At 37.6% G+C, this 27,794-nt stretch overlaps 1 protein-coding gene across 3 annotated transcripts in view; it reads left to right on the plus strand.

The window, feature by feature from the left end:
• LOC133650471 (arf-GAP with GTPase, ANK repeat and PH domain-containing protein 1-like) overlaps window positions 1–27,794 on the plus strand; it is a 75,021-nt gene that overhangs the window by 28,397 nt on the left and 18,830 nt on the right. For all 3 annotated transcript variants that reach the window (XM_062047740.1, XM_062047750.1, XM_062047760.1), the window contains 10 exons: window positions 4,711–4,796; window positions 4,948–5,089; window positions 5,338–5,472; window positions 5,548–5,669; window positions 10,758–10,919; window positions 18,886–18,966; window positions 19,150–19,254; window positions 19,335–19,488; window positions 25,771–25,899; window positions 27,574–27,711. In XM_062047740.1, the coding sequence (XP_061903724.1) occupies window positions 4,711–4,796; window positions 4,948–5,089; window positions 5,338–5,472; window positions 5,548–5,669; window positions 10,758–10,919; window positions 18,886–18,966; window positions 19,150–19,254; window positions 19,335–19,488; window positions 25,771–25,899; window positions 27,574–27,711 (1,254 nt within the window). The remainder of the gene's footprint in view (window positions 1–4,710; window positions 4,797–4,947; window positions 5,090–5,337; window positions 5,473–5,547; window positions 5,670–10,757; window positions 10,920–18,885; window positions 18,967–19,149; window positions 19,255–19,334; window positions 19,489–25,770; window positions 25,900–27,573; window positions 27,712–27,794) is intronic.

The raw sequence follows: 27,794 nt of genomic DNA on the forward strand, positions 1-27,794 counted from the left end.
ATTAGATCCAATGTAAAAAAAACAATTTAAAAATTGCCTTTGACAAAGATATTGTTGACATTGTGGAAGTGTACATAAAGTAGTGTCACTTTTCCTACAATAAAATTCCATTTAGTGCTAGCCTGGTATATAGCAGCGGTCGGCAACCCAAAACGTTGAAAGAGCCATATTGGACCAAAAATACAAAACAAAATCTGTCTGGAGCCGCAAAAAATGAAAAATATATAAGTGTTATAATGAAGGCAACAAATGACGTAAGTGTCTATATTAGCTATAATAGCCTACTATCAAAATGACTATGTGTCGCAGGCTGAAGCAAATCTTCCTTGACAGAAATGTTGAAATGTAATATTTATTCTACCCTTTTTTTTTAAATTGGAAAACATTAGTAAATCAGAGGCTATTCAGAAGGTGAGATAACTCCCGGAAATTAATAGCTTTTAATGGCCAAAGGTATAGATGTGTGTGTTAAAGTTAAAGGAAACTGCAGGCTGTCTTCTTCTAATGGATTTATTACAATCGTTGGCAAGCTAGTTAATGTTTGCTGTGGTCTGGAACAACATGGCACACAAACAATCTGAAATGCAGCCAATATTACATACCGATAATGCATCATGAGACATGCAAAACTAAATTATATACAGAGGATAAAAGTAAAGAATATTAAACAAGCTCAAATTTACAATACCTAAAAATGAGGCATAATGATGCAATATGTACATACAGCTAGCCTAAATAGCATGTTAGCATTGATTAGCTTGCAGTCATGCACTGACCAAATATGCCTGATTAGCACTCCAACAAGTCAATAACATCAATAAAGCTCATCTTTATGCATTCACGCACATCATGAAACTTTTGGTGGACAAAATGAGACAAAGAAGGAGTGGAAGATTTTACATGTAAACAAACTGTTGCGTCACAGTCCACACTATGGTCAGTTGAAGAACCGCCGAAATGAGTAGGACAAAACGATGTTCACCAAGTACTCTCATCAGTGAAGCATACACAAAAACATATTAAACAGTGGGGTTTCTAACAATTGGGAAGGTTTGTGTCATGTTTGTCCTGAAACAAAAGCATACTAAAAAAAATATATATTTTCCCCCCATCTTTTTCCATTTTCAATCCTTTTTAAAAAATGCTTCAGGGAGCCACTAGGGCGGCACTAAAGAGCTGCATACGGCTCGAGAGCCGCGGGTTGCTTGCCCCGGTATATAGTATCCACCTTAGTTCTACTACCTTTACCTTTATTACCTTCTATTCATTATGTTAGGTAAAACAACTGGTTGGGAATCTACTTGCAGTACTGGGGGTCCCGGCGATAGGAGCACGCGTGAACATAATTAAATAGTCTAATAAAAGGGCTATTCGTTAATCATATACAGTATTTAAAGACAAATATTTTTGTTTTTGTTCATTATTAATATTAACATTAAATCTTTTTTCGCGTTACATGATGTCTTTAGCTCTATTGATCCATTTTTTATGGGGTTTTTTTTAGCCCGGATGTCATCCATTGGACATCCTTGCTTGACAATATCATACATTTGATTTATTGTAGTGTGAAACATGTACATTAAATCAGGGGTTCTTAACCTTTTTGACTTTGGGGCCCAACTTTTCCACGACACAGGTGCCCAGTGCCCACTCAAATATTAACACCGACTAAGTAATCTTACGCTTGATTGTAACCATATTTAATAGTGATATCTAACTTACTTACAGTTTGAAACTTTGTCAAATGTTATGAAATCATGTTTTAAACACAAACATATTAATTATTTAACACAGGGGTCACCAACGTGGTGCCCGCGGGCGTGTTCTAAAAATAGCTCAAATAGCAGCACTTACCAGTGAGCTGCCTCGATTTTTTAAATTTTATTTATTTACTAGCAAGCTGGTCTCGCTTTGCCCGACATTTTTAATTCTAAAAGAGACAAAACTCAAATAGAATTTGAAAATCCAAGAAAATATTTTAAAGACTTGGTCTTCACTTGTTTAAATAAATTCATAATTTTTTTTACTTTGCTTCTTATAACTTTCAGAAAGACAATTTTAGAGAAAAAATACAACCTTAAAAATGATTTTAGGATTTTTAAACACATATACCCTTTGACCTTTTAAATTCCTTCCTCTTCTTTCCTGACAATTTAAATCAATGTTCAAGTAAATTCATTTTTTTTATTGTAAAGAATAATAAATACATTTTAATTGAATTCTTCATTTTAGCTTCTGTTTTTTCGACGAAGAATATTTGTGAAATATTTCTTCAAACTTATTATGATTAAAATTCCCAAAAAATATTCTGGCAAATCTAGAAAATCTGTGGAATCAAATTTAAATCTTATTTCAAAGTCTTTTGAATTTCTTTTAACATTTTTGTTCTGGAAAATCTAGAAGAAATAATGATTTGTCTTTGTTAGAAATATAGCTAGGTCCAATTTGTTATATATTCTAACAAAGTGCAGATTGGATTTTAACATATTTAAAACATGTCATCAAAATTCTAAAATTAATCTTAATCAGGAAAATTTACTACTGATGTTCCATAAATTTTTTATTTTTTTTTTCAAAAAGATTCGAATTAGCTAGTTTTTCTCTTCTTTTTTTCGGTTGAATTTTGAATTTTAAAGAGTCGAAATTGAAGATAAACTATGTTTCAAAATTTAATTGTCATTTTTTTCGTGTTTTCTCCTCTTTTAAACCGTTCAATTAAGTGTAAATATCATTAATTGTTAATAATAACATAGAGTTAAAGGTAAATTGAGCAAATTGGCTATTTGTGGCAATTTATTTAAGTGTGTATCAAACTGGTAGCCCTTCGCATTAATCAGTACCCAAGAAGTAGTTCTTGGTTTCAAAAAGGTTGGGGACCCCTGATTTAACACATAAACCTTAGGCTTAGGTCAGACTGATTGGAAAAGTACACTACCGTTCAAAAGTTTGGGGTCACATTGAAATGTCCTTATTTTTGAAGGAAAAGCACTGTACTTTTCAGTGAAGATAACTTTAAACTAGTCTTAACTTTAAAGAAATACACTCTATACATTGCTAATGTGGTAAATGACTATTCTAGCTGCAAATGTCTGTTTTTTTGGTGCAATATCTACATAGGTGTATAGAGGCCCATTTCCAGCAGCTATCACTCCAGTGTTCTAATGGTACAATGTGTTTGCTCATTGGCTCAGAAGGCTAATTGATGATTAGAAAACCCTTGTGCAATCATGTTCACACATCTGAAAACAGTTTAGCTCGTTACAGAAGCTACAAAACTGGCCTTCCTTGAGCAGATTGAGTTTCTGGAGCATCACATTTGTGGGGTCAATTAAACGCTCAAAATGGCCAGAAAAAGAGAACTTTCATCTGAAACTCGACAGTCTATTCTTGTTCTTAGAAATGAAGGCTATTCCACAAAATTGTTTGGGTGACCCCAAACTTTTGAACGGTAGTGTAAGTACCAATGAACTGCATAAGAAGTGACTTGCAAATAAGTGACGAAAAATACATTTACATATAATTATGTTATGCTAAAATATGCAAACTAAATTAATAATAAATATGTTTCCTAACTAGACTGTTAAAAAGTGCAAATGAAAATACAGCTTCACCAATTTAGTCATAATTTTTGTGCCTAATACATTTCTCTATGACTTTAGCTCCAGACTTCTTCTTTTTGTTTGAGATTGTCATTACTGCCACAAGTGGTGGAAAAGTGTATTTGAATAGAATAGAATAGAATAGATCTTTATTGTCATTGCACATTGTACAACGAAATTGAAAGAAAACCCATTAGTGCAAATGTATAGATGAAATATACAAATATAAGAACATCGGTACTAAGATAAAAAAATAAATACATAAAAAACATAAATACCAAGTATACAGCTCACTTGCACAGTCATTATTTTGTATGCCTTGATTGTGTTCAGCAACACTATTGCTCTCAGGTATAAAGTTTATTATTACAACTAAGTACAGCTGCGGCCCATACAGACCATAGCTGAGAAACAGATATTTCTTTGGCGTCCCTCTGGGAGGCGCTTGTGGCCCAACTATGGTTATGAAACACTGTATTATATGATGAAATAAGAAAAATGTAGTGTTATTTAGTGTAACAAATGTACTCAACCGAAAGTGTACTTCGATGCGTGATTACATTTCCGCATTCTTTGGATTCGTACGCACGTGCAGAGGTATGGGCTGCATGAATTCCAATGTGGAGCACGTCTCGCCGCTGTTGGCACTCGACAAAGAGGTCAAACTCTATTTAGCCCGATGGCTTGCCATTGGTCCTGCTAGTAGTACTCCAAAGGGGCAAGCAAAACAGCATGCATTGCAGGAATCAGCTGTCGCTGTTTAACAACAGCAGTGCTGTCTTTAAGGCATGCTGAGGTCTGCACGGAAGTAAAACGAAACAACAGGCTACAGCAATCCCGGGACAAGTTTAATGAAGCCGACCGGCAAGGTGGTCAATGTGGTCATGGAGTTCTGTGCACATTCACAATGGTCTTTGGCTTAAAGATCACCCTCACCCTCACCCAATCATGGCAGCCAAACTCGTGATTGTGAATAAAATTGGAAGAATTGCGCAGTCTTACTACTCTCAAAATGTTCATGGTACGCTGCTCACTTATCGGACGGAAGTGTTCCAATTGAGACACAGCACCACTTTTTCTAGAAGTCTTCTCATCATTCTTATTCCCCCAGGGCACCAGTACATTAAAGATGTCCTTGTTGACGGACAGAGCCACCTGTTGATCATCAGAGAAGAGACAGAACTCCCAGGAGCCCAGGTGATTGGGGACCTTAGATCAGATTAGATAGCTTTATTGAACCCTGGGGGAGTGGAAGAGGGAGTGGTGGAGGGTGTTTCCGGCGACAACTCATTAAATTTTGTACAGACTCCTTTGTATTCTTATGTTCCTTGTCTGACGTTCTCTTCAGTTTGCCAGTTGGCTCGACGCTGTCATCCTGGTCTTCAGTTTGGAAAACGAGGCCAGCTTCCAGGAAGTGTACAAGATCTACCACCAGCTCGCTCTCCACCGGCCAGTCGCTGAGATACCTTTCGTAGTGGTCGGCACGCAGGGTGAGACACTTGCACAGTTTTCCAAAGAATTTACTGAAACCCATGAACGGGACTTGCAACGCTACTATTAAACTAGCTTTCGTCTTGAACCGTCTCTGCGCTTTCTAGTGATACGCAGGTCTTTACGGTAGTCATAGGGACGACGAGGCTTTCATACAAGGCAGAGTGGGCGTTTGTTTACAAAAGAGCGTGTGCTGTAAGACAAAGAGAGGCAAAGAAGCAAGCTGGGGCTTTTGTTCCTTTACCAGACAAGATCAGCAGCAGCAACCCTAGAGTTATAGACGACGCCAGGGCCAGACAGCTGTGCTCGGACGTGCGGCGATGCACCTATTATGAAACCTGCGCCACGTATGGCCTCAACGTCAACAGAGTCTTCAATGATGGTACGGCACAGCTCCTATAATTCTATCACTGTGTGTTTTGATGCAGATGTTTAGGGCTTATTTGTTTTGTTCCAGCTGCTCAGAAGATCATGGCTGCCAAGAAGCAAGCTGCCTTACTGGCTTCCTGCAAATCCCTTCCCAACTCTCCGAGTCACTCTGGAGGCTCCACTCCAGTGTCGGGTGTCTTTCCAGGACAGGTACAACGCTGCATAAAAAAAGCCACATTCCTTGAACCGTTCTGTTCTGACTGAGTCTAATGCATATTCAGTTCTTTGTGCATCCTTTTCCATTCACAATCAAATATTTACTGCCTGCAGTTGAATGTTACAAGGACACTCCTGAGAAGATGAAGATTCCCTAGCAACAAACACCAATGGTTTTTTTTTGCATTAAATAATTTAAAACACCTGTTATTCACACTATTCCGTATATTGGGAAAAATGTTGCTTTTATTCAATTATTAATCCATAGAAAACTGGAGCTAGAGAGAGAATAACAATTATCGCTCATATACTCCTGTTGGCCCCCGTTACTGTGTTTGTGCAAATAGTATGGATGGAATTGCTAACATACAGATTTGAATGATTTTAAAGGCCTACTGAAACCCACTACTAGCGACCACGCAGTCTGATAGTTTATATATCAATGATGAAATCTTAACATTGCAACACATGCCAATACGGCCGGGTTAACTTATAAAGTGCAATTTTAAATTTCCCGCTAAACTTCCGGTTGAAAACGTCTATGTATGATGACGTATGCGCGTGACGTCAATCGTTGAACCGGAAGTATTGGTACACCATTGAATCCAATACCAAAAAGCTCTGTTTTCATCTCAAAATTCCACAGTATTCTGGACATCTGTGTTGGTGAATCTTTTGCAATTTGTTTAATGAACAATGAAGACTGCAAAGAAGAAAGTTGTAGGTGGGATTGGTGTATTAGCGGCGGACTACAGCAACACAACCAGGAGGACTTTGGGATGCATAGCAGACGCGCTAGCCGCCGACCTCACCTTGACTTCATCCGTCTCCGGGCCGCCGACCGCATCTATGATCAGCGCTCCGTCGATCGCTGGAACGCAGGTGAGCACGGGTGTTGATGAGCAGATGAGGGCTGGCTGGCGTAGGTGGATAGCTAATGTTTTTATCATAGCTCTGTGAGGTCCCGTTGCTAAGTTAGCTTCAATGGCGTCGTTAGCAACAGCATTGTTAAGCTTCGCCAAGCTGGAAAGCATTAACCGTGTATTTACATGTCCATGGTTTAATAGTATTGTTGATTTTCTGTCTATCCTTCCAGTCAGGGGTTTATTTATTTTGTTTCTATCTGCATTTAAGCCCGATGTGCTATCACGTTAGCTCCGTAGCTAAAGAGCTTCGCCGATGTATTGTCGTGGAGATAAAAGTCACTGTGAATGTCCATTTCGCGTTCTCGACTCTCATTTTCAAAAGGATATAGTATCCGAGGTGGTTTAAAATACAAATCCGTGATCCACAATAGAAAAAGGAGAAAGTGTGGAATCCAATGAACCCTTGTACCTAAGTTACGGTCAGAGCGAAAAAAGATACGTCCTGCACTACACTCTAGTCCTTCACTCTGACGTGCCTCATCCACGAATCTTTCATCCTCGCTCAAATGAATGGGGTAATCGTCGCTTTCTCGGTCCGAATCGCTCTGGCTGCATTGTAAACCATGGGGAAATGTGAGGAGCCTTTCAACCTGTGACGTCACGCTACTTCCGGTACAGGCAAGGCTTTTTTTATCAGCGACCAAAAGTTGCGAACTTTATCGTCGATGTTCTCTACTAAATCCTTTCAGCAAAAATATGACAATATCGCGAAATGATCAAGTATGACACATAGAATGGATCTGCTATCCCCGTTTAAATTAAAAAAAATCATTTCAGTAGGCCTTTAAGTATGTTGCTATTCCAAACAGCAGCAAACTCCCAGATGAACTCAAGTATGGGTCTTGTGTATTTAAGTTTCTCTGCTCAACAGTCAAGACATGTGCGTTTACAGATTAGTTCCACATCTGTTGAATAAATAAATGCTCTTTTTTAAAAATTTCCCCATCATCCACGATACCTATATGAGAAAAGAACATACGTTTATCACTTTTTTTTGTGTAAAAAAAACTGCTAGTAAGAGGCGGCTAACAATGCGTGTAAAGGAGATTGTCTATTCCACCTATAAAGCCCTTTAAAAACCATCCAAAACTTCCAACACCGTTTTATATGCATGTTTTAAGTATTTTATGAACAGCGACATTCATGATAACATTTGATATTTACAGTGTTGTTCAAAGCATTACTATAACTTCTTTTCGGAGCACATTGATTTTACAGAACGCAGAGCAACGAACGTTTCTTCCGTCAACAACCTCTAATGGCCGACTCCGTTAGAGCCTTGGAGCGTTATGTAGCACTATTGCTAAACATTTCAAATTAGACCACAAAACCGCTCACAGGGATGCCGACTGATAGGATATTTGTATCTTTCAGAATTTGTGCTCTCCTTGAGCTGGTAAATTCATAATAATCCTCCCTCCTCAGGTAAAAATGATTCCTAGAGTTATGTTGTCGGGTTTGTCTGTGTTCCATTTTTTGAGAGCAATATAGTATCAAGTTGGTAACATGAAGATTTAAAAAGTTGACCAACTTCTTGGTTTGATGCCACAAACTTCTACCATACAGGTGAGAACCATGATTTTAATCGAACATTAACTTTTCTTAACTCAAAGGCCATACAGCAGCAACAGAAGACGCTCATGCTCCTCCTTCTTCTTCTTTATTGTATGGCGGGTCGCAACCAACATTATTAGCAGCTCAAGCTAGCTATTAGCTGGCTGCTCGTTATTTATTGAAGGAGCAGTGTTATGGTAAATGGGTTATATTTGTATAGCGCTTTTCTACCTTCAAGGTTCACACACACATTCACACACTGATGGCGGGAGCTGCTATGCAAGGCCCTAACCACGACCCATCAGGAGCAAGGGTGAAGTGTCTTGCTCAAGGACACAACGGACGTGACTAGGTTGGTAGAAGCTGGGGATCGAATCAGGAACCCTCAGGTTGCTGGCACGGCCACTCTCCCAACTGTGCCATGCCGTCCCCAGTTTTAGCAAGGTTATGTGTCATGACGCCAGAAAAGTAGTTCCTCTGTTTTAGCTCTTTCAATAACAATGTTGCCAAAGCTTGGTTAATATGCAGGTCACAGCATGTAAATGGAGTGTTGTTGGCAGTTTTGGGGATTTTTATTTATACCACCTCGTCGAGCATTTTTTTTTTTTACTATTTAGAGCACTCAAAAACTTGAAATAAATGTGTGCTCTTGTCTAACATAAGGATTGTGGATGATGTGGCAACATTTTTTTTTTAAATGCAGTTTTCCTGAAAGCCTGCCAAGGTTCCTGTCAGGTTCAAACACTGATGACATCTATTAAACAAGACAAGAAGCAAGAAATTAAACAGAGACAGAATTCAATTTTGCTCAATTGAGGAGAAACGCGTAGACACTGTACCCTTTTACAGTGTCGTCCCACGCTCTGATGAAAGATTGTACGCCTCATCTTTTATTTGGACTTTCCCTGATTACATGGCAACAGCTGTTTCTAAAGGGATGGGAGTCGTAAACAGCCATCGCCTTTGGTTACAAAACAGTTCAAAGAAAAGGTTGGTTCAGAGAAAAGGTCGTAAACAGCCGTTGCCCTCGGTCACAAAACAGTTCAAAGAAAAGGTGCCTGGAGGGGGGTCAGGCCCTGCCTCCTCTCCGCCTTGTAGATCTCGGGTCAAGACAAAATCTTCCTGTGGATTACAATACATCAAAGAAACCGACACCCTCATGTCGCTCCCCATCCTACACAGTGGAGTTTTACAAACCTTTTGTTTGGTAGGATCAAAGACAGCTTTTGTCCTCTCGCAGGGCGAGCTGAACTCAATGTAACACAAAGTTTTGTGATAACTTAGATACAATTATTCTGACAGTTCCTGACATTTTGTTTTCTCTGACAGTCCACAGTTTTAGATCAGATTCACTTAACAAATATATGATACATTATTCAAGGCTTGTATAACTATTTTAAAACATCAACATAGACATTCTACATGATATTCAAACTTTGTCATTTTTTATATCATGTTAGCAGTAAAAAATGCTGAGAGGGGATTAGTGTTGTCCTGATACCAATATTTTGGTACCGGTACCAAAATTATTTGTATACTTTTTGGTACTTTTCGGTACTTTTCTAAATAAAGGGGACTACAAAAAAATTGCATTATTGGCTTTATTTTAACCAAAAATCTTACGGTACATTAAACATATGTTCCTTATTGCAAGTTTGTTTTTAAATAAGATAGTGAACATACAAGACAACTTGTCTTTTATTAGTAAGTAAGCAAACAAAGGCTCCTAATTTAGCTGCTGACATATGCAGTAACATATTGTGTCATTTTCCATTATATTATTTTGTCAAAATTATTAAGGACAAGTGGTAGAAAATTAATTATTAATTTACTTGTTCATTTACTGTTAATATCTGCTTACTTTCTCTTTTAACATGTTCTATCGACACTTCTGTTGAAATGTAATAATCACTTATTCTTCTGTTGTTTGATACTTCACAGTAGTTTTGGATGATACCACAAATTTGGGTATCAATCCGACACCAAGTCGTTACAGGATCATACATTGGTCATATTCAAAGTCCTCATGTGTCCAGGGACATATTTCCTGAGTTTATAAACATAATATTTAAAAAAATGATGTGATGCCAAAAAATATCGACGTAATTATAGTAGCATCGACTAGATACGCTACTGTACTTGGTATCATTACAGCGGATGTTAGGTGTAGATCCACCAATGGCGTTTGTTTACATTTTGACGTCGGTGAGCTACGGTGTGTAGTGAAACATGTTTAGCTATTCCTCGTCCTGCAGGGATGATACTTGCAAGAAACTTACTTTATTTGCTGGTACATTTCAGAGGCGGTATAGTACCAATTATGGTTCATTAGTATCGTGTTACTATACTGATACCGGTATACCGTACAACTCTAGAGGGGATTATAAAGGCCATAAAATTGTAATCCCGTTGTTACCGCAGTGATAACATGAACTATATACCAGTGTATATATTTTATTTTAACCTATTAACCTATAATCGTCAGAAGTAATTTTAAAAAAGCACACTCTTGGATAAATAATATAAGTAATACTGCTGTTAAAACTACCTTTGCTCAACAACATTGCCCTGTTACGTCTCACTCTCCTTCCATCATCTACAGGCCAGCAATGGGGGTCAGAGTAGCGATTACTCCTCATCACTTCCTTCCACCCCCGTGATTAGCCATAAAGAGATTGGCCGGTCTGCACGAGGGGAGAAACAGGACAGTGGCACTCCCGGTTCGATCCGCAGCGCCACCCGGCGACGCACGGCACGTTTTGCGGTAAGTAAATATGACTGACAGTTGTCCGCTTTGCTGGGATGTCCTGTGTGGCTGACAGGTGATGTGACAAACACTGCATCCGACAACACTGCGGCTCTGCTTAGCGTTTGCCGTGGAGAGACAATGACACATTGTGGCAGAGAAACGGTATTATGTAAAAGGTTATGTCACAATGTCAACAAGTTCTTGTTGACGGCTTGTCGAAAGCAGGAAAAAGATTGACTTTGTCATTTTACACATGATAGGGACAAGCCGTGGAAAATGGATGCATGGATGGGCAGGCACTCTGGAGCCGTGGTGTGCAAATTACAGCCTGCGGGCCAATTGCGGCCCACCGAGGTCTTCAATTTAAGCCGCAAGTCGACATGAGTTTAATAAGGAATCTTACTCATAGGGAGATTGGAATCATTTTTTGAGTCTTACAATTTTGATGCTGTTATTATGTTTAGTGGACAATGTGAGTAGTGCAGGTCAATTACCTTTTTAATATGCTCCAATTAAAACTTATATGTCCCAATGCAAACAACCTTCCCTAGTCATGGTGCAAAAAAGAAAAATACAACAAAGACAAAATGTCAACAGACATGGTCACACGTAACACAACCTGCTCGCTGAACTTTGTGGACTTTATAAAAACGTACCATGAAAATTGAAAATTACACCCATTTAAATCCATTACAAAGCATGATGTGAAAGATGCAAAATACTCTCCACACTTATTCATGTTTGCCGCGTTTTAGCGGCTTGATATTTCTGATTGATTACAAAACTTTAAGGAGGTTGTCACAGAAGTAAACAAGGTAGAAGTTGACCTTTAATACTCTTAATATCCAATTATATTAATTAGTAATTGTATATCCATTATATTAATATAATATGTACACATATACAGTACAGGCCAAAAGTTTAGACACACCTTCTCATTCAATGCGTGTTCTTTATTTTCATGACTATTTACATTGTAGATTGTCACTGAAGGGATCAAAACTATGAATGAACATATGTGGAGTTATGTACTTAACATAAAAAGGTGAAATAACTGAAAACATGTTTTATATTCTAGTTTCTTCAAAATAGCCACCCTTTGCTCTGATTACTTTTTCGCACATTCTTGGCATTCTCTCGATGAGCTTCAAGAGGTAGTCAGCTGAAATGGTTTCACTTCACAGGTGTGCTTGAAGCTCATCGAGAGAATGCCAAGAGTGTGCAAAACAGTAATCAGAGCAAATGGTGGCTATTTTAAAGAAACTAGAATATAAAACATGTTTTCAGTTATTTCACCTTTTTTCGGTAAGTACATAACTCCACATTTGTTCATTCATAGTTTTGATGCCTTCAGTGACAATCTACAATGTAAATAGTCATGAAAATAAAGTAAACTCATTGAATAAGGAAAAGGTGTGTCCAAACTTTTGGCCTGTACGGTGTATATAGGCTATATATACCGTATATATATATATATATATATATATATATATATATATATATATATATATATATATATATATATATATATATATATATATATATATATATATATATATATATATATATATATATGTATATATATATATATACACACTAAGTTTGGGGTCACATTGAAATGTCCTTATTTTTTAAGGAAAAGCACTTTAAACTAGTCTTAACTTTAAAGAAATACACTCTATACATTGCTAATGTGGTAAATGACTATTCTAGCTGCAAATGTCTGGTTTTTGGTGCAATATCTACATAGGTGTATAGAGGCCCATTTCCAGCAACTATCACTCCAGTGTTCTAATGGTACAATGTGTTTGCTCATAGGCTCAGAAGGCTAATTGATGATTAGAAAACCCTTGTGCAATCATGTTCACACATCTGAAAACAGTTTAGCTCGTTACAGAAGGTACAAAACTGACCTTCCTTTGAGCAGATTGAGTTTCTGGAGCATCACATTTGTGGGGTCAATTAAACGCTCAGAATTGCCAGAAAAAGAGAACTTTCATCTGAAACTCGACAGTCTATTCTTGTTCTTAAAAATGAAGGCTATTCCACAAAATTGTTTGGGTGACCCCAAACTTTTGAACGGTAGTGTATATATATATATATATATATATATATATATATATATATATATATATATATATATATATATATATATATATATATATATATATATATATATATATATATATATATATATATATATATATATATAGTTACTTTACATGCAGTCGGCTTTCGGCCGTCGACCAAATTTTTTTAGCCCAATGCGGCCCCCAAGTCAAAGAGTTTGGACACCCCTACTCTAGGGCCTCACATATGTATAAAGAAACTGATAAAAAGTCCACAATATGTCCCATTTAAACCGTTGGGATGTGTAAACAGTTCACTGTGTTAATTCATGTACTGCTGAGTTGTAACAGTTTGCAGAAATAGGCCATTATCATATAACGGCAATACTTTTACCAATAACGAGTCATTTATTGAATGACTTTTATGCACGTCACAACGCCGTTAGTGAGACGTTTGATGTGGCAGTCTACTTTTGATGTGGTTGTATGTCAACAAGTCAGCATCAGAAGCACAGCAAGTTCGATGCAGGAAATATCTTTTTACTAATGAAAGCAACAACCAGCCCCACGCTAAAATGAACTTGATATCACATCGAAGGAGGCAAACAGAAAACAGCACACATACACACTACTCTTTTGAGGGAATAATGAACAACAAATCAATGATTGAAGTGACAAGCTACAATACCCTGTTTGTGGACAAGGACACTACAGCCATCGAAGCACATCCAATCTCTTTACTAACTAGAATTAACACAACAGAACTGCCGTCACTGCTCGCAAACTGCAAGTCTGAGCTAACAAACGCAGCCGAGCTAATGCTGCTCTCTCTGGGCGTTGGCGTCATATGTCACTTAGCAACACGTAGCGCCTTTTAAAGGGACATAGACACACACTGCTCTCATGAAACATCTCAACTGCATATGCCAGATATTACATTTTAAATAGTTGATAGTGATAATTACTTCTCCTAGTAAAGTGATTGAATTATTAACGGAATTAAATTGTTGTAATTCCGTTAATAATTCAATCACTTTTTTGGCAAAGTAACAAGTTACAGATTGGCAGTGTGACCAAATCACACCGACCTGACTTTCTGGGCTTTCGTCTGCTACAGCGTCTCACCCTCTTCTTCATGCTCGCTTCTATAAGCAGCAGTTCATCCTCCATTTGTATATCCAGTTTCAAAATGATAACAATGGGAATAGTTTGTCCAAAAATAGTCGTCTTCGTTGTCTGTTACCAAGTCTGCCATGATTATAACACACTCGCGTGTTTGTTTGCGGAAGTAGGAACACACAGTTGTTGCCGGAAGTCAAATGTGCGCTGCTATGGAAATGGAAATAAATGTTCTAGAGAAGGAAGTCCCGCTATTTACTAAAATGACCAAAATCCGGTAAATATTGTACATACACTACCGTTCAAAAGTTTGGGGTCACCCAAACAATTTTGTGGAATAGCCTTCATTTCTAAGAACAAGAATAGACTGTCGAGTTTCAGATGAAAGTTCTCTTTTTCTGGCCATTTTGAGCGTTTAATTGACCCCACAAATGTGATGCTCCAGAAACTCAATCTGCTCAAAGGAAGGTCAGTTTTGTAGCTTCTGTAACGAGCTAAACTGTTTTCAGATGTGTGAACATGATTGCACAAGGGTTTTCCAATCATCAATTAGCCGTCTGAGCCAATGAGCAAACACATTGTACCATTAAAACACTGGAGTGATAGTTGCTGGAAATGGGCCTCTATACACCTATGTAGATATTGCACCAAAAACCAGACATTTGCAGCTAGAATAGTCATTTACCACATTAGCAATGTATAGAGTGTATTTCTTTAAAGTTAAGACTAGTTTAAAGTTATCTTCATTGAAAAGTACAGTGCTTTTCCTTCAAAAATAAGGACATTTCAATGTGACCCCAAACTTTTGAACGGTACTGTATAACATATTGTTATGAACATGTCTGTTACTTAATTTCCCCTCTGGGATTAATAAAGTACTTCTGATTCTGATTCTGATATTCTATTTTCGTTGTGGCTTGTGCAGCCCTTTGAGACACTCGTGATTTAGGGCTATATAAATAATTTTTGATTGATTGATTGATATTATATATAGATTTACATCCTGTATATAAATTGTTTATGGAGGCTTTTGAAATTGTTTTAGAGGGCTTTGAAGGCTACAACAGCGGCTCCCATTAGCTGCATCTTTCAAGCGTTTTTATCATCTTTAACGCCCCCTACAAAATGACATGTGTGTTCTTGTCTCTCATAAAGTGCAGTTCCCCTTTAAAAAATGACATAAAAAATGCCAACTGCTGGCAGGTAATTATCCATTAAATTAAGCATTCTCAAATGCAAAATAAAAATGATAACTGAAAAAATAAGAAACTGGACGCCTCTGTGCTAAACCGAAAGTTGGTACAAAAAACTGATTTTGATTACATGTACAGTTACACCCTTACCTGCTTGCAAGAGTTTCCCTCTGGAGGGTCCATTCAGTTAGCAGCATTTAACACCTTAGCTAACGTAATGTGGTATAAATGCCTGCTGGTGTGAAGATAATGTACCGTAGGTGTCATTTCTGTAATGTGTCAGCTGTGTGAATGACTTACGACTTGTTTATTCATGAAGACAGCTTAGTGCCAAATCTTTCGATAAATGCAGTTTCTTTGATTTTAGTAGTATGACGTACGAAAATGCACTACAATTACAATTCAACCCATTTAGACTGGCCCTGTTGATACCTGTTTATGTCGCCCACTCATCAAGTCCCAATTGTATATATTTTTATATAAAATAATTTAAAAAAATAATTGTTATATTTTATTATTACAAAAAAGTGCCTGCTCAAGTGGACGTCGACATACATGGCTGACCGCTATTTTTACAACATAAAGTTTGAGACCAAAAAGGTAATTTCTATTAAAAAAAACATTATGTTTATGTTTAAATGTTGTAGTCTATTTAACTCTCTCTCATAGCTGAAATACTAACAGCAACTTAACTTCTGTCTAGTTACACAGCATTAAAACCTACACACTTCCTGTTAACTTCAAAATAAAAGTTTTAACAAATAAACTATCACAGCAACAAACAATCATTTTTTTGTAGATTGTTATCTATAAAAATGAAGCTTTGTATAAAAAGCAGTCCACAAAATTACCGCAGCAAGCTGTATGTAAGAGTATAAAATATTACATGAAAACAGAACAATAAAAATGAAAATATGCACAAATGAATGAAAACAGAGTCTCTGTAAGTACTGTATATTTGCAAGCAATGGCTAGTTTTGGCATAAAATGAGTCAGCCAGTCCAAGGGCTGTCGACTTAAACAGGTTTTACTGTAGTTTTGTACTAATGAATGAGATAAGGTAACATTCTTTAACACTAAAAATTTGCCTCATAACAACATTTTCTACTAACTATTACCATTCAACAAAAATATAAATGCAAAAATGTTGCCTTTTGTTTCCATCTTTCAGTACTGTGGCTGAACGCAAAGCTATAAAACTATTTCCAGCTTATTTTTCCCAAATATTGTTGACAAGTCTGTCTAAATCTGTGTTAGTGAGCACTTCTCTTAGAGACTCTCTTCGCCGAGATAAGGTATCCACTCCACAGGAGGGGCATATCAAGATGTTGATTAGACCATTGACCCTAGAGGGCCGCCCAAAAAAGATCTGTTTGTCAGTTGTGGTTCGTATGAGCCGCAGTGGTATTCAGTTGTAATTCACTTTTCCACCACTTGTGGCAGCAATGACAATCTCAAACAAACAGAAGAAGTCTGGGGTTAAAGTCATAGAGAAGTTTCCTAAGTGCAAAAATGATGACTAAAGTGATGAAGCGGTATTTTCATGTCCACTTTAATTGTATTAACAGATTAGTTAAAAAACAAATGTATTATTAATTTGATTTATTTATTTTAGCACAACATTATTGTATGTATATTTATTTTTCATCAGTTATTTGTGTTATTTATGAGTATATTTGGTTAGTATTTATTTTTCTAATCAGCCTGACCAAAAGTCTAAGGTTTATGTGTAAATAGATAATAAACTTTCTGATTAACTCATTCTTTCAAATCATTTGACAAGGTTGTGAACTGTAAGTAGCTTACGTATAATTATTGAATAAGATTAAAATCAAGAGTAAGATTACTAATTCAATATTAATATTTGAGTGGGTCCCGAGCCATCTGTAGTGGAAAAGTTAAGAACCCTGGATTAGAAGGCATGAATATTTCAAAGGTTGCCTTACACTGGCCACTATAACATTTTGACTCTGCAACTTTTGTGATTTTGGATGGACGCATGGAACTATATAGTCATTGCACTTAAAAAGTAAGCCAAAATTACATTTTCAGTACTAAACCCATCTAAGAACAGACATGTAGTTACAGGGTGGACAGAACGGGAACACTGATCGGGGCGCCACATGGGCGGTGCCCCAAAGAAAAAGGTAGGGAAATGGTAACCATGGGGGAGAAAGGAAGAGGAGGAGGAAAAAAAGGCAAGTCCCAAACTAAACTCCTGGGTGGGGGGGATTAGTTTGAGACCAGGAAAAAAGCCTAGAGCAGGGGTCGGCAACCCAAAATGTTGAAAGAGCCACATTGGACCAAAAAATAAATAAAATATCTGTCTGGAGCCGCAAAAAATTAAAAGCCTTATATAAGTGTTATGATAAAGGCACCACATGATGTACTGTGTCTATATTAGCTCTATTAGCCTACTACCAAAGGCTGACGCAAATATTCGTTGACAGAAATGTTGTATTTGAATTTTTATTCTACACATTTTTACAACATTGGAAAACATTAGTGAAATGGAGGCTTGTCAGAGGGTGCAATAACTTCTGGAAATTACTGTCTCAGAAGGGCCAAAGGTATAGATGTGCGTGTCCAAGTTAAATGAAATGGCAGGCTGTCTTCTTCTAATAGATTTATTACAATCTTTGCAAGCTGGGTAACGTTTGCTGTAGTCTGGAACAACATGGTATACAAACAACTATGAGAAATGCAGCCAATATTACATACAGATAATGTGTCATGAAAAATGCAAATATAAATTAAATACACAGAGGACATAAGTAAAGGAACTTAAATGAGCTCAAATATACCTACAAACTAGGCATAATGATGTAATATGTACATACAGCTAGCCTAAATAGCATGTTAGCATTGATTAGCTTGCAGTCATGGATTGACAGGTTTTATGCCTGATAAGCACTCCAGCAAATCAATAAATTCAACAAAGCTCACTTTTGTGCATTTACGCACAGCATAAAACGTTTGGTGGACTAAATGAGACAAAGAAGGAGTGGCATAAAACATGTCTTTATGTGGCAGCATTGGAGAAAGTTGTACATGTAAACAAACTACGATGAGTTAAAAAATCGCTGAAATTAGTGAAGCATGTATAACATAAACAGTGGGATTTGTAACAATTAAGAAGGTTTGTATCATGTTTGTTCTCCTACAGAAAATGTATTAAAACAAAAAAAAAAAATTTTTCTTCATCCTTTTCCATTTTCACACATCTCTGAAAGAGGTCCAGGGAGCCACTGGGGCGGCGCTAAAGAGCCGCCTGCGGCTCTAGAGCTGCGGGTTGCTGACCCCCAGCCTAGAGCAAAGCCCATCTACGTACATACAACTCGAAACTTGCAAGGAGAGACAGGGAAGAGATTTGTAGCGTCTTTGCTCCACTGTCCTTTTTGGCACCAAGAAAGTTAAGACGAGACAAATGTAAGAAGCAAGCTGTAGAGATAAGTGAGAGGGGAGGGAAAGTGTCCGCCTTCGATGAGTACCAGAGAGAAATTTCCGTGGGAAAATGTGTGTAAAAATTCCAAGAAATTGCAGTTTGAGCATCCTCACTCTACACAAAGTCAGTCCTTTGTGTCCTTGTCGTTTGTTTAGGGTCGCAGAGGCAGTGACTCAGCCAGGCGAAGTGCAGACTGCAAAGATGTGGGCAGCGGACGCTTTATTCCTATCAAGCAGGTAAGACTTGATGCATAAACAAATGATCTCATGACTTTCCTTCGCGGACATCGCAGCAGCAGTCCCTTGTAATTAAATGTGTGAAGGCAGAGTTGTGCTGAAGCGATACAACCCACCTCCATATTGGCTGTTTTGTTTTTGGCCGCCTAACAACACGCAAGATCCTTCTGTCGCCTCCACCAGGGCTTTTTGCTCAAGCGCAGCGGAAACTCGCTCAACAAAGAGTGGAAAAAGAAATACGTGACCCTCTCCAGCGACGGCATACTGTCGTACCACTCCAGCGTCAATGTGAGTCACGCCCCCTCGTTGTCATCACGATGCCGGTTAGCCGGTGGCGTGGCGGTCACGGCCTCTGTTTGCCTTGGCAGGACTACATGCTGAATACCCCCGGGAAAGAAATGGACCTGTTGCGAGTGACTGTGAAGGTGCCGGGCAAGCGCCCCCCTCGCGCCACACCCTCTGGCGGGCCTCCAGTCGGGCTCAATGGGAGGGTGAAAGATGGCCCTGAAGGTGTCAGCCTGGGTGAGAGAAAATATGCCGCCATTTATTTTTGGTTGGTTTGTTTGTTATTAACAAGGAACATCACATGGTCACATTTTCACAATTCAACATGTGTGAAAAGGAGTAGGAAGAAGCATTGCTTATCTAATCCTACTCCTTCTACTTAATAAAATGTATTATATAATTGTTATTCAATTAAGTCGGGGGTCGGCAACACGGCTTTCGAGCCACAAGCTCGTGAGTTGCAGCCCTTTGAGACACTTGTGATTTAGGGCTATATAAATAAACATTGATTGATTGATTGATTGAGTTCAAACCCCGGCCGAGTCATACCAAAGACTATAAAAATGGGACCCATTACCTCCCTGCTTGGCACTCAGCACCAAGGCTTGGAATTGGGGGTTAAATCACAAAAAATTATTCCCGGGCGCGGCCACCGCTGCTGCTCACTGCTCCCCTCACCCCCCAGGGGCTGAGGGTGATGGGTCAAATGCAGAGGATACACTGCAAAAAGTCAGTGTTCAAAAACAAGAAATAAATCAATAGAAATTAGGAGTATTTTATTTGAACTAAGCAAAATGATCTGCCAATAGAACAAGAAAATTTGGCTTGTCAAGACTTTCCAAAACAAGTAAAATTAGCTAACCTCAATGAACCCAGAATACCTTAAAATAAGTATATTCTCACTAATAACAAGTTCACTTTTCTTGGTAGAAAAAAAAAGATACCTTTTTGCTCAATATGTTGAAAAATATTCTTAAATTAAGTAAATGCTAGTGCCATTATCTTGACATAATGATATGCGCTCGGCATCATGATTTTTTTTTTTCATGCTTGAAGTAAGAAATGATTACTTTAAAAAAGTAGTTTAATACTTGTGAGTGTTAATGACACAGCTTTGCATCAGTTGATATTCTAGTTTCAAGCATGTTTTACTCAATATAGGTCATAAAATCTCAGCCACAAGCTGTAATATCTTACTGAGATCATTTAGGACCAAAACCCTTAAAACAAGTAAAACACTCTAACATAAAATCTGCTTAGTGAGAAGAATTATCTTATCAGACAGAAAATAAGCAAGTGTAACCGGTGGTCTTTTCCTCTGCGTTGTGTGGCTTTAATGCAGTGGTTCTCAAACTTTTTTTGTCATCCCCCACTTTGGACAAGGGGGAGTTTTCAAGCCCCACCTGCCCCCATCGCCCCAATAGAACGCTAATGCCAAGCTTAATATTTTCAAATTTATTGAACATCAAGTAACATCAAGTTGTATACATTCAAACTCAATAACATAAAATAACATCAAGTTCAATAATAAATAAAATAACTGTGCAGCTGTGGTATAATTATACCACAGCTGCACAGTTATTTTATTTATTATTGAACTTGATGCAAGTTAACTTCATTTATTAAGTGTTATAACTTGCATCAAGTTCAATAATAAATCAAAAAAAGTGTTATAACTTGCATCAAGTTCAATAATAAATCAAATAAAAGCATTATAACTTGCATCAAGTTCAATAATGAATCAAATAAAAGTGTTATAACTTGCATCAAGTTCAATAATAAATCAAATAAAAGTGTTATAACTTGCATCAAGTTCAATAATAAATCAAATAACTTGCATCAAGTTTAATAATAAATAAAATAAAAGTGCCACTTTGCAATATCTGCAAAATAAAAAGGAGGAGCTTGGCAAGACAGGGCAAGTGAACATGAGTTTTACAGTACTCCAGCATTAGTGGCTGCAATGAGCCTGTTTTGCACTGCACAGTTTTTCAAATCGGGGTTGCAGGCTTGACACTGCCACTCTTAAGTCATGCTCAATGACGTTCAGCTGAGACCTGTACTTCGTTTTGAGTGAAGCAAAAGCTGAAAAGCCTATCTCACACGGATAAGATGTGGCAAAGGGGAGAAGAATGGACACAGCTCTCTGCCCGATGAGTGGATATTGATTAGCCTGCTACCCATCCGCGCGAAAGTTTGTTCCGCTTAGCCCCGCCCCCATTAGTTACTGTTGCTATGTCTGTCAAACTTTCGCTCCTACCCAGAATTTTAAAGCCTACAGGAAAAATAAGTAATTTACATTTATTTATATAGCAGATTTCACAGACAGAATCACAAAGTGATTTACAGGGTGTATAGAAAATGAAAGCATAGTAAAAAAAAATATCTAAGAATATAATAATTTAAAAAAAAATTAAAGTGACATTTCCTCCTGTTCCTCGCGCCCCACCTGTCATGTCTCTATTCCCCACCAGTGGGGCACGCCCCACACTTTGAGAAACGCTGCTTTAATGGAACACGACCGACACCATGGATTGCTCAGCTGCACTTTACTGACAATACAGAACATACAATTGTCGTCAATAACTTTGTTTCCATCGTCAAGTCCCTCTCCCGTTATCGTGGACAAAAGGGCAGTACAACAGTGAAATAAACATACCTGACAATACAGAACATACAATTGTCGTCAATAACTTTGTTTCCATCGTCAAGTCCCTACACAAATATAATACAGAAAAAGATAGTGAACTTAAATTCTTAACATGACAATATTTCTGTCGTCGCATGCACGCCTACCTCTCCCGTTATCGTGGACAAAAGGGAAGTTGGAAGGCGTGTCCAACGCATATAAAAAGGCAGGTGTCACAGTAATTATTGCAGTAGGAGGGACTACGAGACAATGGTTCCACATTGACAAAACATTGAACAATATCCAGGTATTTACATGTAACTTACACATTTTGTGTAATTATAACAATAATAAAGCATTATAAAATACATTATTTACAAGACATAATTGACCCTGTTACACAAATATCACCCTTATTTGAGATATTTAATCTTACTTAGATTTCAGTGTTTGCAGTGTAATCTCACCACACCTAGTGTGTGTGTGACTATCATTGGTACTTTAACTTTTACTTAACAAGCGGCTCTTTAGCGCCGCCCTAGTGGCTCCCTGGAGTTTTTTCAAAAATGTATGAAAATGAAAAAAAGATAAGGAAAAAAATATATTTTTTGTTTTAATATGGTTTCTGTAGGAGGACAAACATGACACAAACCTTCCTAATTGTTAGAAATCCCACTGTCTACATTAAGCATGCTACACTGCTGAGAGTATTTGGCACGCTCCATTTAGTCCTGATTTCGGAAGTCCTTGAACGCACCGTAGTTTGTTTACATGTACAACTTTCCTTGATGCTGCCACAGAAAGACGTGTTTTATGCCACTCCTTCTTTGTCTCTATTTGTCCATCCAACGTTTTATGCACAAAGGTGAGCTTTGTTGATGTTATTGACTTGTGTGGAGTGCTAATCAGACATATTTGGTCACTGCATGACCGCAAGCTAATCGATGCTAACATGCTATTTATGCTAGCTGTATGTACTTTACATAACGCCTCGTTTGTAGGTATATTTGAGCTCATTTAGTTTGTAGTTTCCGTTTCCTTCAACTTTAACACACACATCTTTACCTTTGGCCATTCTAAGCCAGTAATTTCCAGGAGTTATCACACCCACTGAAAAGCCTCTGTTTTAGTAATGTTTTCCAATGTTGTAGAAATGTGTAGAATAAATATTACATTTCAACATTTCTGTCAACGAAGATTTGCATCAGCCTGCGACACATAGTCATTTTGATAGTAGGCTAATATATATATCGCAAAATGCAATACGGAACAACACAGGAGGTCCTTCATACCGACAGCCATCAGACTGTATAATGCATATGTTCCTTTTTGACTGCACTTAAATGTAGAATATATGTATAATATATTAATATTATTCACATGTGGCGAACTGTGGTGCTGAATTTCCCCCAGGGATCAATAAAGTACTTTCTATTCTATTCTATAGCTAATATAAACACTTACATCATGTGTTGCCTTCATTCTAACACTTATTTAAGATTTTACATTTTTTGCGGCTCCAGACAGATTTTTTATTTATTTTTTTTGGTCCAATATGGCTCTTTCAACATTTTGGGTTGCCGACCCCTGAATTACGTGTATTGACCCTTTCTGTCTTAGCAAATACTGAACATTTATTTCCCGTGTTTAACATGTTCACACAGTCAGTGTCGGTTCTAGCTATAATGGCGCCCTGTGCTAGACTCTCTTTTCTGGCACTTCATGTGAGAAGTATGGGGGCTATAGACGACATTCATCATGTGCACATATCTTGACTTGATTAGCAAATGAGCGCAGAGCACAAATACGATTTTTTTACCCCCTCATGATCTTATGGCGCTCCCCAGAGAATGCAACCCATGTGGCCCGTAACCAAAACCGCCATTGTTTACATGTCACCCTTTTCTAAAAGCGAGATAACATTTTTTTTTTTAATGTGTAACTGTAGGCTTACAGTATGTGATGATAAAAAGAGAAGAAAAAGAAAAGTACATTTAAAACTTTTTTTTTTTTAAAGATAAAGTTACATCAATAAATAATAAATACAATAGTACATAAATGTAAAATATACAGTATTAAGCAGTAACTTATTTATGATGACAAATAGTGTAACCTCGGGATACGAGTACCCTGTCTTAAGAGTTTATCGTGATTCGAGCTGTTTTCCAGCCAATAGTTATTGTTGTCTCGAGCGAAAATTCAGGTAACGAGCATCCTCAATGCTAGTTGCCGTCGTAAATGTCCCAGTGAACCACGTAAGATCCGACCAAAAAATTATGTCTTACTCGCTAGCATTAGCTTACAGCTCCAAATGAACATAATTTAGTTTTTCCAGCCATGGGAAGGTAGAAAGTGAAAAATGAAGGACAGTGCTGATAAGAAGAAAAGGATGCTGTTCATTGAATTAAGGAAAGAAATCATCAGACATGACCGAGTGTGTAGCATACTTGGTGAAGCAGCACCATACCAAATCAGAGTGAGTTGATAACACCAGCCAAGGATGTTAAAATAATATCTAAATGGAGGACATGTATCCATTCAAATATGAAGATGTCGCTGATGGTGTGTTTGACGGAGAAGCTGCTCAAAGGAAATACCGTAGAAGTCCGCTCGCCGAGGTAAATACTGTACATTATGTTTACATTACTTTATCAAACTGCTGTAGTTGTTTGTAGTAGATTGTATTAATTGTGCTGTTTTTTCATACAATATTCATCATCTAAAAGTTAGTTTTTCTTTTTAAAAGGCATGTGAAAATGTTGCTGTTTTGTGTGGCCATGTTTCGATTGAATTGATTTCAAGTCATTTCAATGGGCGACGCTATATCGCAATACCTGCTTTTTAAAGTACGAGTTGTGTCACAGAACCAATGAAACTTGTATTCTGGTTCACCGCTGTATATTGTCTTAAATTGGCGTACATTGGGTATGGAAAGTAGCTGTGAGCCGATAGAAGTGGGCTGCAGGGGCTTTCTAGGGCAATCTGTGCATCGAGCATTCAGACTTCTTGGAATCAGAGGGTTGCTGAAGAGAAAAGCCACCAGAAATATCATCGAGGCTGCTGAGAAAGCCTCAAGGTGGTTGTGGATCAAGAGGGGAGAGGGATGGAGTAGTACGCTGCTTGGACACAAGCTGGGGCCTGATCAGCCCCGGTTGGGTCGCCCAGGCGAGGGTGTATAGAGATCAAAGACCCGAAACACCCAATGAACCTCAGTTCTTTACTGAAGACGTGTCCAAGCTGCACCGCAAGGTGTTTCTCAAATCTAGTCAGACCCCTTTACATGTTTTGCTCTTTGCAACATTGCAGCCATCTGCCAAAATCATTTAAGTGCTCAGTTTTATCGTAAAAACACAGAGTTGTGGAATGTTTTTCCAATTTTTTAAAAAGTGATAACCGAAATATCACATTCTGACAAAATTGGTTGCTCTGTGTATATTAATGAGGAAAAAAATGAACTTAAATGCTTTAAGCAGACGGCTGCAATGTTACAAAGAGTGCAAAATGAAAATGGTTTGAATACTTTCCATATTTACTGTACATGCTTCAGCTCTTAAGGTGAGAAATTGGTCATTTATCACATTTAACAATAATTAAAAAAAAATTAAATTTGGTACGGTAATTATTAGGGCAAAGTATATAATATAATAGCTGCAGATAAGACATAAAATATGAGAAATTCAATCAGTTAGTCCCTTTTGATTAATCCTGCAGTTTCAATAAAGAAATGAAATATATATCTGAATAGAAATAATTATATATGAATAGCTAAATATGCACATGATTAATTGTGCAGTACAAATGAACAGTACAAATGTGCGTAGGAGGAGGATGCATCATAAGAGATTTTAGCTGATTTTGCATTTAACCAAAGTTGGTCATCGTTTCTTCAGTTCCTGTCAGCGCCAGCAGCTTCCTGCAAGTGGATGACATGGACGGGCTGGGAAGCGCACTCTTCCTGAGGAGTAACAGAGGAGTGCAACGTTGCGCCTCGAGTGTCTCCAACCATGCTCAAAGTGTCGGTGAGAGAACAAATCTTTCCTCAGTAGTATGTACTGTAAGATGCTGTATGTCAATTGCTGCTCTTCCGTACTTACACTTTGTCTTTTGAGTGCGTGAGTGTGTTCAAACTAAAGACATAAGAATACACTGTCAGTACTCGGATGTTACACTACATAGTGAAGAGGGAGGGGCTAACTCAGGGGTGTCAAACTCATTTTAGTAATCTATTCTAATGTGGGCCGGGCTGGTAAAATCATGGCATGATAACTTAAAAATAGAGACAACTTCAGATTGTTTTCTTTGTTTAAAAATAGACAAAGCACATTCTGAAAATGTACAAATCATAATGTTTTTTTTACACTTGCATATTGGGGTTAATAGTACTCTATCTGCATGTGTCGTCCTTTATACTTTCTGAATAAAAGATGTGATAATGTTCATCAGTCTAATTGAGTCTGACAGAGTTTTAGGTGTTCATTTTTAATCCATCAAAAGATGAAATTAATACAAATATCAAATTACAGGATGTTATTAATGTAAGTTACTCATTTTCCTCAACTGATGTACGAACATCATTTGGTTTATTCTGTTCATATGTAGCAATATCTACAACAAAATTTGTGAATTTGGACTCATTTCATTAATAAGACATGAAGTCAGAAGGGAATGCATATTGTTTCAGCATATTTATGTGCGTCCTGAAAATGGAAGAAGTGCTTTAAGACATGGCTAGCTAGCTAGCGGCTAAAGTCAAGCCGCAGTCGGCAGAGTTTTAGCTACTTCTAAATCACTAATCCTCGCCTCCATAGCGACAAATAAAGTATGTTTCTTACAAGTATCATCCCTGCAGGACGAGGAATAGCTAAACATGCTTCACTACACAGCGTAGCTCACCGGCGTCACAATGTAAACAAATGCCATCGGTCGATCTACACTTAACATCCACTGTAATGATACCAAGTACAAGGGCGTATCTAGTCGATACTACTATGATTACATCGATATTTTTTAGCATCACAACATCTTTTTTCGTTTTTTTTAAATGTATATTATTTTTATAAACTCAGGAAATATGTCCCTGGACACATGAGGACTTTGGATATGACCAATCTATGATCCTGTAACTACTTGGTATCGGATTGATACCTACATTTGTGGTATCATCCAAAAATAATGTAAAGCATCCAAACAACAGAAGAATAAGTGATTATTACATTTTAACAGAAGTGTAGATAGAACATGTTAGAAGAGAAAATAAGCAGATATTAACAGTAAATGAACAAGTAGATTAATAATTAATTTTCTACCATTTGTCCTCGATAATTTTGACAAAATAATACAATGGAAAATGACACAATATGTTACTGCATACGTCAGCAGACAAATTAGGAGCCTTTGTTTGTTTACTTACTACTAAAAGACAAGTTGTCTAGTATGTTCACTATTTTATTTAAGGACAAACTTGCAATAAGAAACATATGTTTAATGTACTGTAAGATTTTTGGTTAAAATAAAGCCAATGATGCAATTTTTTGTGGTCCCCTTTATTTACAAAAGTACCGAAAAGTGTCGGAATACATTTTGTTACCGGTACCGGTACTAAAATATTGGTATCAGGAAAACACCAGTACCTACTACCTACTGAGTGTTCTATTTGAAATATGTGTTTTTTATGTCTACGATGGTGTCAGCAGACTCTGCATTTGAGGGCGTATCCAGCTCTTCATCCACCAAAGACGTGGGCTCCACGTCCCCAGTGGAGGACAGAAAAAAGCATCGCAGGAAGAAGAGCACGAACCAGAAAGGGGACGCCACCATTGGCCAAGCAGATGGTGATGACAGTCTCCATTTAGGAAAACTCCCAAATAAACTACAGTTTGTAATATGACACATGAAATATTCTGGTTAATTCATG

This window comes from Entelurus aequoreus, linkage group LG01 (genome assembly GCF_033978785.1).
Source record: "Entelurus aequoreus isolate RoL-2023_Sb linkage group LG01, RoL_Eaeq_v1.1, whole genome shotgun sequence".
Taxonomy (NCBI): domain Eukaryota; kingdom Metazoa; phylum Chordata; class Actinopteri; order Syngnathiformes; family Syngnathidae; genus Entelurus; species Entelurus aequoreus.